Genomic DNA, 14,338 nt, shown 5'->3' on the forward strand with positions numbered 1-14,338 from the left:
CAATGGGATCTCTGGGCAACAATTTTTATTTATATCAGTTTACAAATTCACTGAAAAGAATTGTGTCTTTTTTGGTTAGTTCATTCCTGAAGTCTCCAGGCTCTACTGAACAACCCAGTTGGTTTATATATACCATCAACCTTGTCTAAAGCCTAGTCACTGCACCTGGTTATCTGGTCTATTAAATGCGCAACAATTTTATGTTGAAGTCAGTCATTAAAAACTTATACTTGACATGCTTCTTTGTCAAGGGCAAAAAGAAGTCGAGTAATCAGTGAAGGAGGAGAGAATTTCCAATGATTTTCTATTACATTCAGTCCTTCCCCGTACAATTAGAAGAAGTCACCTGGCTCCTTTTAACATTTCGGATTATTTTCATACCCCTGTCTTGCTAAAGAGAGTACTTCAGCTAAAAAGCCATTTTTCTTTTCTGAGAATTAAAGAGTTGCCCTTTAAAGAACCTTTTAAGAACAAGTAAGATTTCTAAGTCAGTGTTTAGAGAAATGCCACAACTTTTGGATACCTACAGGTAGAAATATAATGTATTAGATATTTCCTAACAAAGGTAATCGATTCAATATTTTAACATGAAAGTGTATCTTAGCAGTGATAGAATGCAACAAACACATGTGAAAATTGAAATAAATAATACTGCACTCTGGTTAACCTTCCTTTTATTCATGCTTCGATTTGTGACCCCAGTGTACACCTTCCTCAGATTACAGGCTTTAAGGAACTTTAGATCCAATACCTCCGCTGGCGAGGAAAGCCAACTACCCCCATCTTTCTGAAACTAAATCATAAAAATGAGAGATGTTCTTCCTTGGTATCCAGTAATCTTGGAACATGAGTTGTAGCTGTGAGATGAGCCAAGTCAATAGATAATTATTGGCCTGTGCTCTCTTTTAGAAAACCATTCTTCTCTGGTGACCAGAAAACCTTCAGGGTTGGAAAGAGATTGGTCTATTTTCAAAAGCCATTGGGACTTTTGCGTTATCAGAATCTGTTCACTTTGAGAAGTGAGCTTTTTTTTTTTTTTTCCATTCAAAGGATTTAAACTAAGGAATTTCTGATGGATATGCCTGCATTGACAAATATGCAAAAGGATAATTATTTTTTATTTATTCAAGGTTCATTTCACTTCCGTGAAAATAAATCTTGTCAGCTATTTCATGGAACAGAAAGAATAAAAAAAGGCAATGCAAGGAGTTTGGAGTGTTGGGGGGAGAATAGAAGGGAAGAAGAATAAAGGTATTATGTTAATCATCACGTTTCTTAGAGGGATAAATGAAAAGCATAGACCAGCTGGGCTATGAAATGAAATGCACTGGTAGAGCTGAAATAGAGACATATCAGAGTTATGATACAGTAATGAAGAGAACTGTTTTTATTCTCAGATTTTGCTTTCCTGTGCGTACTCCGCTTTATGTAAGTGGAAGTCTTGTGACCTATTAGAATGAGAGTGCTTTTCTGTCTCACTGTTAAGATACTATTTTTTTCTCTCCTAGCGACATGTTGGCAAAATCTGTCCTTACAAACTGAGACATTAGTGTGGTCTGATGGCTTGCAATCCTGACTGTTTATTCACTTGTTCTCAATAGCCCTGGGGCTGGATGGTGAGATTGGAAACTTTGAAGTAGGCAAGGAATTTGATGCCCTCCTGATCAACCCCAAAGCATCCGACTCTCCCATTGATCTGTTTTATGGGGATTTTTTGGGTGATATTTCGGAGGTAAGTAAAAAAAAAGTTAATCAAAAGGCATTTATTTCATAAAGTCCTTGTCATAATAGCTTCCCTATAGAAAAGAAAATAGAAACTGAAACATTTTAATGGAATGCAGGAAAAATCTTAAAAGGGACACTAGAGCCCTTTAATAATTATTATAATTTTATGACAGCAATGTTAAAAATAATGGTATTAACAAAACCTATTTTTTTTTTTTTTTTTTTTTTGGAGACAGAGTCTCGCTCTTTAGCCCGGCTGGAGTGCAGTGGCATGATCTCAGCTCACTGCAAGCTCCACCTCCTGGGTTCACGCCATTCTCCTGCCTCAGCCTCCCAAGTAGCTGGGACTACAAGTGCCCGCCACCATGCCTGGCTAATTTTTTGTATTTTTAGTAGACGCGGTTTCACCGTGTTGGTCAGGATGATCTTAATCTCCTGACCTCATGATCCACCCGCCTTGGCCTCCCAAAGTGCTGGGATTACAGGCGTGAGCCACTGTGCCCAGCCAACGAAACTTTTATATTTTGAATGTTTTTGTATATTTGAATGTATTTGGCCACAAACAGCCATAATGTAATTAGCACTCATTGAACATTTGCTATGTGCTGGGTAGGCATGGGATTAGGCACTTCCATATCTAATTTTGTTCGATCATCGGAGCAACTCTAAGAGAGTAGGTACTATTAATATTGCCATGTTAATTTATAGGGGCAGTGAGACTTAAGGGAGGTTAAGTGATTTACGTAAAGACTCATAGCCAGTGATTAGTAGGCAGAGTTTGGATTCACACACAGGACTTTCTGACTACCGGAGGCAGGGCTCTTGACCGCGATGCTATGTCAATGGTTTTAATTTAACAAAATGAACTTTGTTTCTCTTATTATAAAATGTTTTTCTATGGATACAATATACTAGTTCATCTTACCTGAAAAATGATTCCTTGTAAGATATTGAGTTCTTCCTAAAAACAGAATTAACTATTGCTATTTCTAAATTGATCTACTTATGAGAGTAAATGTGATAATAAATACATTAAAGTTTTTAAAAGAAAAATTCTGTATTATGTGACGTTTGTACCATTTGTTATTATAAAAGAGGAAAAATATCTTTTTCTCTACCCATCTTAGGGTAAAGGCTGAGGTCACTATAACAAGAGACAGATTAACAGGAGAAAGGCATACACATTTATTTAATATAAATTTTTTTGAGACAGAGTTTTGCTCTTGTCGCCCAGGCTGGAGTGCAATGGCACGATCTCAGCTCACTGCAACCTCTGCCTCCTGGGTTCAAGCAGCTTTCCTGTCTCAGCCTCCCAAGTAGCTGGGATTACGGGCGCCCACCACCACACCCAGCTAATTTTTGTAATTTTGGTAGAGACGGGGTTTCACCATGTTGGCCAAACTGGTCTTGAACTCCTGACCTCAGGTAATCCACCTGCCTTGGCCTCCCAAAGTGTTGGGATTACAGGCATAAGCCACTGTACCCGGCCTACTTAATATAAATTTTACATGACAGGAGCCTTCATAAGGAAGTGAAGACCCAAAGAAACAGGTAAACTTGGGTATTTTTATGCTAGGTTTGATGAAGAGTGGAAAATTGTAGAGAAATATGATAGGACAAAGAGTGTGATCCAGTGATAATAAGCTAGAGGGAACTTAGCAAGGCCTGTTGGTTCAGATTCTTCTCTGTGACCATTTGTCTTCAGAGATCTGGCATAGGGAGGGCACCCCTTTACTTAATGGTCTTACGACCTGCATCTGGGTGAGGGGGGAGGGGAGGGTCAGAGTGACCTTCCTGTGTTTGATTGGAGGTAATGTGTCCTGACCCCATCATTGTTTTCATATTGTTTATTATTTTACTCTCTTATTAGAGTACATTTCTGGGAATAGGGCTATAGGGAATAGTCCTAGTCATTTTTCTTACATCAGGGGTGTCCAAGGGAGAGAATACAGTCATGGGGTCCTAGTTTCTGTTTCTGGTTGTGCCAGTAAAGCCCCCTCCCTCATCCCTCTTTTCTGCTTATCAGTAGAGACAGAAACTAAAAACTGTGGCTTCAGGCTGCTAAAAGCCTAAAACAAAACAAAACAGAACAACAAAAACAAAATAAGGCAGGTTGGACGAGCTTGTCTTATATCATACCGCTCTTGAAATATTTGAATTATTTTACTAAATTAATTTCTTTAATTTATATAATACCATTTCTCTGATAACTCAAAAGTTACATACCCAGAACTTTCCCACAATAGGTAAACTTCTGTGAGTTGCCAGTGTATTATTTTGTTGTTCTGGGAGGTTTTTATGAAGCCCATAGCCACTTCTTTTTTAATTAATAGAAGTAGATTTTGACATTAAGAAATAAATTCATATTTCTGGGCTTTGCCAACCACTATTGCCTGTGAATTTACTTTTCTAAATGCACAAACTAGTCTTTCTTATTACTTTTATTTTCCATTTTAGGCTGTTATCCAGAAGTTCCTCTATCTAGGTAGGTAGATGTATGTCTCTATGCTAAATATTAAATAAAACCTTTCCGTGTCTTTTTCTTGGGTATGGCTCTATATATTTACCATACCATATATTAAACTCTATGTATGATAATTTGCTTTAATTCATTATTTTTTTAACACTCTGAAGCATCAAGCCCATTGGTGGCACATTATTTAAAGGTTCTATTTGAAATCTCTAGTCATAAATTCTAAGCTGAGGAATGGAAGGCCAAAGGTGAAGAGATCTTCATGTTCAACCCCCTTGTATTCATTTGGTATCTGACATTCTCCCCTACCATGTTTTTGTGACAAATATATAGTAGAGTCTCACCACATGTGCTTGTGATGTACTCACATTCAATTCCATTCAGAGACAGAAACAGTAATGCGGAAGATTCTACTCTCTCTCCCATTCTGTTGAGTGAGCTCAGGACTGAGTGAATTCGAGATGGAAAGACACATGTGTTACTTCTTGTGGAGCTGATTCTGGAGCGTAAAGAGTAGTATTTATTTCTCAGTGGGGGCAAAATGTAAACCAACCACTTCAGCTGAGAAAGGACAGCTATGGGGGGTTGAGTCAACTTTATGTGATTTCTGCCTCTGACACAGAATTCAGACCCTAATCATCAAATTAGCTATGACATTTTCTACCGGTCACATCTTCCTGTTCAGACTATAAACAATCTGAGGGTTGGGGGGAAAGCAGCTTTTAGTATTTCCTCTCCTAGAAGTATCTTAAAAAAAAATCTCTCCCAATGGCAAGGAAGATACTTATTGATACAAAAGGATTTTATACATGATTCCTTGATTTTTCTTTCAGGAGATGATCGAAATATTGAGGAGGTTTATGTGGGCGGAAAGCAGGTGGTTCCGTTTTCCAGCTCGGTGTAAGACCCTCGGGCATCTACGACATTCTCCTGGGATTAGCGTGGTTCTGCATCTCCCTTGTGCCCAGGTGGAGTTAGAAAGTCAAAAAATAGTACCTTGTTCTTGGGATGACTATCCCTTTCTGTGTCTAGTTACAGTATTCACTTGACAAATAGTTCGAAGGAAGTTGCACTAATTCTCAACTCTGGTTGAGAGGGTTCATAAATTTCATGAAAATGTCTCCCTTTGGAGCTGCTCAGACGTACTTTAAGCTCAAACAGAAGGGAATGCTATTACTGGTGGTGTTCCTACGATAAAACTGAAGCAAAGCCTTTTTCATATTTGAAAATGTGGAAAGAAAAGATGTTCCTAAAAAGTTAGATATTTTGAGCTAATAAATGCAAAAAATAGAAAACGGAAAATGGACCCATGAGAGTATATTTTTATGAGGGAGCAAAAGTTAGACTGCGAACAAATGTTAGAAAATCACTTCAGATTGTGTTTGAAAATTATATACCGAGCATACTAATTTAAAAAGAGAACTTGTTGAATTTCAAAACGTGTTTCTAGGTTGACCTTGTGTTTTAGAAATTTGCACTTAATGGAATTTGCATTTCAGAGATGTGTTAGTGTTGTGCTTTGCCTTCTTTGGGGATGAATGTCAGAAATTGAATGCCACATGCTTTCTTAATATAGTTTTGTGCTTCAAAGTGTTTGACAGAAGTTGGGTATTAAAGATTTAAAGTCTCTTAATATTATTCATGTAACTACACGGCATAAATAGTTGTATTTTTTGTGCACTTTAAAATCAACTTATAACTGTGAGATGTCATTGCTTCCATTTTATCAGAAGAGAAACAAATTCCGTGCTTTATGAAATTTATGTAGACTGGAGTCTTCATGAACCGGGGCAAGTGATGGGCATCCAGGAGCCGCCAATACTAACAGGACAGGTTCCATTGCCATGGCCTATTCCACCCAAACAATATATTGTAGTTTCTGGAAATTCCATACTCGGATATCAGTCTGCTAGAACTTTAAAATAAAGGACAAATCCTGTTAAAGAAATACTGTTAAAAATCTTTAAACCCTGTGTATTGAAAGGACTCTATTTTCTGATTTTAGCCAATTTTCTGTTTAACTCCCTATAATTTTTAGGACATTAGAATTTTAGGATAATGAAGAGTACATAATGTCCTACTTAATATTTACGTTAACAGGACAATTCTTACGAGATATTTAGGAACATTACAAAGCAAAGAATATTTTTATGCTTCCTAACACAGTGTGTTTTCCCATAACCTAGAATTAAAACCAAATTATGACCTTATGATAAATCTTTAAGTATTGGTGTGAATGTTATTTAAATTCTATATTTTTCTTATTTAATTGCAAATACTATAAATGAGCAAGGAAAAGGAATAGACTTTCTTAATATATTGTACCACTCATTCCTAGAGCTTAGGGGTGACTCTTTAATATTACCTTATAGTAGAAAACTTTATGTAATATAGCTAACTCCGTATTTACAGAACAAAAAACATAGTTCCCCCTCCTATAGTGTAAATTTTATTTTCACACACTTAAACGCTAATTTAGCAGTAATTGGCCCAGGTTTTTTCCCTAATAGAAGTACTTTTAGATTTGCTTATATATACGTGACACCTAAAGAGGGAACAGAAGTTTAGTTTTATTTTTTTAATAAACAACAGAGTTTGTTTCGTGAGATAAGTAGCTTATTAAACCCAATTTCCAGTCTTAGCCTGTATTTCTAATATTTCTAATTCCTGAGCCATGTCAAAGAGGCCTTGCCAAATTTCTCCCCATTTCTCTACGGGGCTAGCAAGAATCTTCAGCTTTATCCCTCAATCACTGCCAAAGGAACTTGATGACATGGTGTCTAACCAAATGAGTAGGCTTAGGAATTTAGATGAGATGTGTAATATCCACTTACAGGCAGTAGCTGCTTCTAGTGTTTGCAAGATCCTACACTTTTACCTTCTTTAAGGGTGTACATTTTGATGTTGAACATCAGTTTTCATGTAGGCCTAGGACTCATGTGCAGTAAATATAAATAAGTGTAGCATCAGAAGCAGTAGCAATGGCCGTATACAACCATCCTGTTAAACATTTAAATTTAGCTCTGATAGTGTGTTAAGACCTGAATATCTTTCCTGGTAAAAATAGGATGTGTTGAAATGTTTGTATGTACTTTGATCTCTCCGCATCGCTTATAACTTATGTGTTCTATTTCTCCAAGTGCGGTGTTCCTGAATGTTATGTATGCTTTTTTTTTTTTCTGTACCACAGGCATTAGCTATACCTGGGGCCAGATTTTCTGCACTTTGAAATGTTGCCTTTGCCTAATGTAGGTTGACTTTCTGAATTTTGGAGTGGCACTTTTCCAAGCCAATCTTATTTGTCACTTTTTGTTTGAATATCTTGCTCTCTGACAGGAAAGAAACAATTAACTTCACAGCCTCCTCACCCCACCCTCCACCATTTCCTTCATGTTCCATGGTGTTTTCAACAGAATTACTCTTTGAAAGGTAAAAACCATCAAAAGTATCGATTATCATAAATTCACAAAATATTTTTGCAACCAAAACACAAAAGCAGGCTGATCAGCTAAGGTGAATTTCATTTTCAAATGAGAGGGAAACCTGGGAAGTAAAAGATTAGGATGTGAAAGGTTGTCCTGAACAGACCAAGGAGACTGTTCCCTAATTTATTCTCTTGGCTGGTTCTCTCGTTGAATTATCAGACCCCAAGAGGAGATCTTGGAACAAGCTCCCTTCATGCCAGGGGTCTTTCTAAGTTAATGCTGTGAGTATTGAGCCCCCATTAAGACTCTTTTTTACTTCAGAAAGAATTCTACAGGTTAAAGGGAAAGAAATGGTGGGAAACTCTCCCCATAATGCTTAGCCAACTTTAAAGTGTACCCTCCAATATCCCCACTGGCAACTGCAGCTGAGATCTTACAGAGGAAATGTAACGGGTGTGAGATCTAGCAATGCATTTTGAATCTTCACTCCCTACCAGGCTCTTCCTATTTTTAATCTTTTCACCTCAGAACCAGACATATGGAGAGCTTTAAAGGCAAGCTGGAAGGCACATTGTATCAATTCTACCTTGTGCTATACGTGGGAGAGATCCAAAATTTGGATGCTTCTGGAGACTCTTGGACATCTTTTTCATTGTTGTCCATTTTTAAAATTGATGATGATGGTTGGAAACATTCACATGCTTAAAAGCAATGGTGTGAGTTATTAACAGGTAAATGAAAAAGTAATGACTTGAAATAGTTTTTAAATTGTTTGGATTGTGAAGAATTTGTGAAGTGCTTTTTTTTTTTTTGTACGGCTTCAAGGAGATGTTAGCAATTTCAGATCTACTAGCCAGTTTAGGTATGACTTTGGAAGTGCGGAAACAGAAGGACACTGTTAGAAAATCCTGACATTGGTTCCCCATGCATGTGTTCACACCTGGTTTCACCTAACCTTCCTTCCCACAGCCCTGAGTGTGAGAGATTGAGAGTTGAGGGGTTGCTTTGTGGATCTTGTCTGAATTTAGTGAAATGTGGAAGTCAACTAGGCCAATGGTGGAATTAAATGTAAATTCCAAGAGGACTTTCACAGTCCATGGGGTTCAAATGACTTGGGTAACAGAAGTTACTCTTTTTTTGTGTGTGTGAGCAACAAGGCTGTTTATTTCACCTGGGTGCAGGTGGGCTGAGTCCGAAAAAGGAGACAGCAAAGAGTGGTGGGATTATCATTGGTTTGTATAGGTTTTGGGATAGGCGGTGGAGTTAATAGCAATGTTTTGTGGGCAGGGGGTGGATCTCACAAAATACATTCTCAAGCGTGGGGAGAATTACAAAGAACCTTCTTAAGGGTGGGGGAGATTACAAAGTACATTGATCATTTAGGGTGGGGCAGAAACATCACAATGAGGGTAACAGAAGTTATTCTTAGCTTATCTGTTATGTGACAGTGATTTACCTGTCCATACCATTTCCAACCCAAAAGCCTGTCAGAAAGCATTATTTAGAGAAAACCAGTTTACATTTGTTGTTAAACTCCTGATCGCTACTCTTAAGAATATATATGTATGTATTCATAGGCACATTTTTTCTCAATATTTGTATGATTCGCTTACTGTTATTGTGCTGAGTGAGCTCCTATGTGCTTCAGACAAAAATAAATGAGACTTTGTGTTTACGTTATTTTTTGTTGTGAGTTCTCTCTGTTTGGTTTTGTTGTGAATTCTATCAATCTGCTGGAAGGGGAATTGATTTTACAGTGTTTTTCTTCTTTTAGCATGAATTTTAAAAAATAGAATAGAATACTTAGCTGTGAGCCAACACGTATCTAACATCCTATGATAGTCACTATACATAGCTTTTAAAAATTAAGCTCGAATGTTCAGCCTTTTAGAAGCAGATTGCTATTGCTTTTGATTTCAGCATAGTGTATATTTTATATATTTTAAGACGTTACCCAGAGTGAGTAATGCACTCTATATGAAGAATCAGTTCACACAGACATATGTGCATGTGTATTTAAAACAAAAGTTTCACAGAATAATGCTTTCTCTATTTGAGGGAGATTTGGGCTATTTTCTATACATTTTATTCTATGACATTTTATTTTATTCTCTACTTTTTAATGCTGTGGATGATTCCCCAGTTGGTTTCTTGAGCTTCTAATGAATCACCTGCAATTCAGAAGCAATATTCCAGTATGTTTGAGTGTAAGCTTGGTCATTCCCTCGCTGGGTGGCAGACATGTTACTTTAAGTCTCCACGGGTCCATTTCTAATTCCGTGATACGGAGATAACATGAGTGCCTGCTTTACAGTCATGAAGATTAAATCAAAGGATACATAGACAGCACTTAAGCTAGCAGCTGGAACACAGTGAGTGCTCACTATGTGGTAGCTATTATCCTAAAAATGAATATAGACCAAATGAAAATAGAAATAATTTTATAAATATTTTTATCAGTATATATTTTACAATCTAAATCAAGTAATATTATGGATCCTCCTTTACATAGAAACACTTTGCATCTGATTTTTTCAACAGTATTGTATGTTCATTTTTTTTATTTGTAATATGAAACATAGAGTAGTAGATTAGGTCTATAAATTCATTCCAATGTCTGAGCAGCTTGCAGAACAAATCTTTCAATTGCACTGGTGACCCAGCTCATCCCCCCCCCTCCTCTTGTAGTTCTCAGAATAACTGTAGAATGTGCTGGAAATGGAACATTCTCAGATAAGGAGGAACTAGCCAGAACAGACTGGACTGTGTTCTCATCCCTCCTGAAACAGGATCTTATGGTGCCTTAGCCCAGCATGTCAAGTATCCTCAAGGTATAAAACCCAGGGTGAAGCATGCTTCAAAGGTCCCTCAGCTATGTGCAGATGTAGCTGACTCTATCTGCCCTGGGAAACTATCCTGAGCCTTGACAGACTTGCCATGAATATTAAGCTTGTATTGTCCCTTGCTGCCTATCTGTGAGGAATAAAGTTGCTTCACTTACTTTGCTGTGTGATTGTTCTGTCTCACCAGACTCATGCAAGGGGTGGAAATTGCAGTCCCCAGATACAGTGGGCATGATGAAACTGCTTCCCATAACTTACTAAGCGCTTATTTTCTCCTAAAGATCAATTTAGTATAAAATATCCAGAAAAGAAATTTCACATGCATAATTTAGCAATAATGTATGTCCAGTTTGCACATTGTGGACACTGGGTATTACAATAGATAATATATAAATGTGCAGATTATTACATGGTACTAAATTCAGGATTTAAATTAAAAAAAAAAAGATTTGGATATAAGATAAACACCTCTCAATAGCAAAACAGGACTTGTGTTACGGTGTTTCAAGACTCCATCAAGAGACCACTTAGTTACTGGACCGGAACTCACAAGTAACTCTCACCAGTGGCAGCAGGTGTTTTGTTTTAATCTTACTTTAAAATAGGACAAAAGAGAAATGTTCTCTGTCTTTGATAGGACAGCATTTTAAAGTGTAATTAATTTTTTAAACTAATTCAGACTTACCACTTTTATCTCCAGCCCGGCCCTAACCTACTACCACATCATTGTAAGACTACATTGCATTTATCATACTTAAAAAATGGTTCATGCTTCTATAATAGTTGAATCTAAATTTTGGAGCAGGAATATAGATAGAGAGCTAAAAGCATTTTCTCTATTAACAAAAACTTTTTGGGGAAATTCTTCAGTGGTAACTAAAAAAAGTAAAAAATAAATGTTTTCTCCCCGGTACAAAATGCAATTAAAAAAAAAAACAAAAACAGATCACACAGAATTTCATAGTCCACTTGAGCCCTCTGCTATTGCCTGGATTCTGTAGAGAGCAAGCAAACATTTGTTCCCTGTCTGTAGAAAGAGAACCCAAAGTCATAAGCAGTCAAATCAAACTGCAGAAATAATGGCCCTGGAAGATTGTTATTTGGTCAGACGACATCCACTCGCTTGAAAACTGGAACTTGTAGCTTCACTGTGAAATTAATTTCTGTCCTTTTAGTCTGGGTCACTCTCCAGATCAGACTTTTGGTTAACTGCTGTCAAATAAAACCCATAAATGAATAACCCAAGCAAGAATTCTGTTTGTGTGTGTGTGTTTTCCAAATTTCTAAATTTGCTGTCCTGGAACACTTGAGAGACTTCAAATGGCCTTGGTGATTTTTGTTTTTGTTTTTCTTCCACAAAAGTTGGTTTCATCCGCACCTGAGTTAAGGAACAAGTGAAGGATGGCTTTGTGTTTGTAAAGCACTTTGAAAACCTTGACTGAAGCACAGAAACAGATAAAGGCAAGAAAGGCTTAATTTATCAAAGTATTGCAGAACAAATGAGCCCTCAAATTGGAGCTTTGCCCAGGAAGGTTAACCGGGAAAGGATTCAGTGTTTGACAGCATCTTTTATTGAATAGTACTGCTCCCTACAGAGCAGGAATAACTCATAGGCAGTGCAACTAAAGTTGACAACATATGGGTTCTTGGCAACTGTATACTCACTTAAACCCACTTTTAATTACATGCAAATTAAGGGGTGGGTGAATGCAAATTGAAGGGTAGTTTGTTTAGGATTTTCTAACGGGGTGGTAACTTCTAGGTCATTGTCATAGCTTTTGTAAATTGTCATGGTGCTGGTGGGAGTGTCTTATGCTAATGAGCAATGAGGGCATCTATGGATTGCTTTGGTAGCCATCTGCTGGTTCCTACCAGTTTCTTCACTTCATCCTGTTTAGACCAGATCCTGATTTGGTCAGCAAGGTTGTGACCAGAAAACAAGTCCTGCCTGTCTCCTACCTCAAAAGGATACTCAAAAGCATAAATTAAGGGGCTCAGAAATACAAGTGCACACTTCTTTCAATTCATAAACTTTCTTAGTAGAACTATGAAAGATGAATTGGCAACTTATGTATTTTGGACTAATTTATATAACCACAACAAACCCTCCAGCATCATAAATATGTCCTGGCATAATGCAATGGCATGCTATCCATCCTGTAAAATCTCATGGTAGTGACTCAGAAACATGGGGGTAAAAGAGAAGCTATGGAGTTTAGGTTGTTTGTTTATTTATTAAAGCTGGGTAATAGGCTTTTTATGTCATCCAGGACAATTTTGCAATCTCTTATGGATGTATTATTTATTGTAACTTACGGAGGAAACTCATGATGAGACTCATAGAAAATCTTCACATTCCCTAGAAAATTATTGCCCTGATTAAATAAGAAGTCAGTATAAATGCATATAAAATACTCATTTAATGTTGTTTTGTAGTACTGTAGACCATTTAACATGGCATAATTTAATCCAAAAGAAATTGTAATTAGTCAGTTTGCGCTGAAGTGTACTTGGCTGCTCTCTCATGCTTTTTATGTCTTTGTAAATTTCATACTTAAAAATGATTAATTAGTTGGTTTCTGAAAGACAGAAATCTGTACATGCAGAAAGCATAAAATAATGGCCTACTAAGTCATATTTAATTTACTAATGAAGTTGTAAATTTTAATCAACATTCATTTAAGCAACATTGCATCAAATGCATAATAAATACCAGGTACAGGTCAGTTCTGAGGGTTAAAAATAACTTTCATCTCTTTGAAGAACTCACAGTCTGGGATGGTAGGTGAGAGGCAATACATAGACAATATATTACGTTTATGACAGATGTATAGAGAGCTAAGGGTGTTTAAAGGGGAAACTAGGTTCTTTTGGGTATATAGTCCGCAGAGATTACAGAGGGCTAAGTGTGGGGGTGAATCCTTCACAGAAGTGACATCTAAGCTTGGAAGAAGAATAATAATTTATTTTCCATGTGAAAGCTCGAAAAGGTATTTCAAGCAGAGCATTCAGCATGAGCAATAGCAGCTCATCATAAAGACTTGACTTCTGGAAAAGGTAAGAATGAAGTGGACGAATCCAGTCTTCGTAAGAATCACCATGGGTGTTGGTTCAAAATGAAGGTTTCCAGGCCCTTGTCCCTATACATTCTGATTCAGTAGGTTTGGCCTGGGGCCCAAGAATTTGTATTATCAACAAATACCTTGGTATAGTCAGGGAATGGGTGTAGTGAGGAGAACCATCCTGGGTATGACAAGGACCAGGTGTAATCAGGTGTGTAAGCTAATGAAGAGGAGGCACCAGGCTCACTGAGTGTAGCAACTGTGGGTCTCACGAACGTTGGTGGTTTTCCTATTCATTGGCAGATAACTTTTTGTTGTTGCCCAGGCTGATCTTGATATCCTGGTCTCAAGTGATCCTCCCACCTCAGCCTTCTAAAGTGCTAGGATTACAGGTGTGAGCTACTGTGCCCAGCTGATTAGAGGCCTTCCCGCACCAGGTGGGAAAGGAAATGCCGGCCAAGTTCCCACCACATGCAGAAACCTGAGAGCGTGAACCCTACCCATCAATGCCCGGAGGCCTTTTCCTGACTCTAGGACCAGCGACAGACAGAGTAGCCCCTGCACGGGTGACTCCCTGATTCCCATGAGGCCCCAGGGCTGCCGTGGCTCCTGCTGCTCCACATGTTGTGGGGCACCTTGATAGCCAATGTTGGCTTAAGTTGCCTCCAGCTTGGTTTCTGTACCTTCTTTAGAGATAGGATATAAACTTTGAAATGACCATTTTCTTTTTAAATGAATGATAAACTGTTGTTCCTTCATTAGGCACGTGACCACTCTCCACCCTTCCGCAAGCCTGGCCAGAGATGCCGT

The 14,338-nt window shown here is 37.7% G+C and overlaps 1 protein-coding gene across 5 annotated transcripts in view; it reads left to right on the plus strand.

Annotated features, from left to right (window-relative positions):
• The window catches only part of GDA (guanine deaminase), a 114,420-nt gene extending 103,796 nt beyond the window's left edge, over positions 1-10,624 (plus strand). For 2 of the 5 annotated variants that reach the window (XM_023213418.1, XM_023213417.2), the window contains 5 exons: positions 1,602-1,732; positions 4,183-4,210; positions 5,032-5,098; positions 7,535-7,627; positions 10,312-10,624. In XM_023213418.1, the coding sequence (XP_023069186.1) occupies positions 1,602-1,732; positions 4,183-4,210; positions 5,032-5,098; positions 7,535-7,627; positions 10,312-10,360 (368 nt within the window). In that variant the 3' untranslated portion in view covers positions 10,361-10,624. Of the gene's footprint in view, positions 1-1,601; positions 1,733-4,182; positions 4,211-5,031; positions 5,792-7,534; positions 7,628-10,311 lie in introns of those variants that run through there. The other 3 variants (XR_002731858.2, XM_023213416.2, XM_023213419.1) reach the window with 3 other exon arrangements.
• The last annotated feature ends 3,714 nt before the right edge of the window (positions 10,625-14,338 follow it).

The sequence above is a fragment of the Piliocolobus tephrosceles genome, chromosome 14 (assembly GCF_002776525.5).
Source record: "Piliocolobus tephrosceles isolate RC106 chromosome 14, ASM277652v3, whole genome shotgun sequence".
In the NCBI taxonomy this organism is placed as follows: Eukaryota; Metazoa; Chordata; class Mammalia; order Primates; family Cercopithecidae; genus Piliocolobus; species Piliocolobus tephrosceles.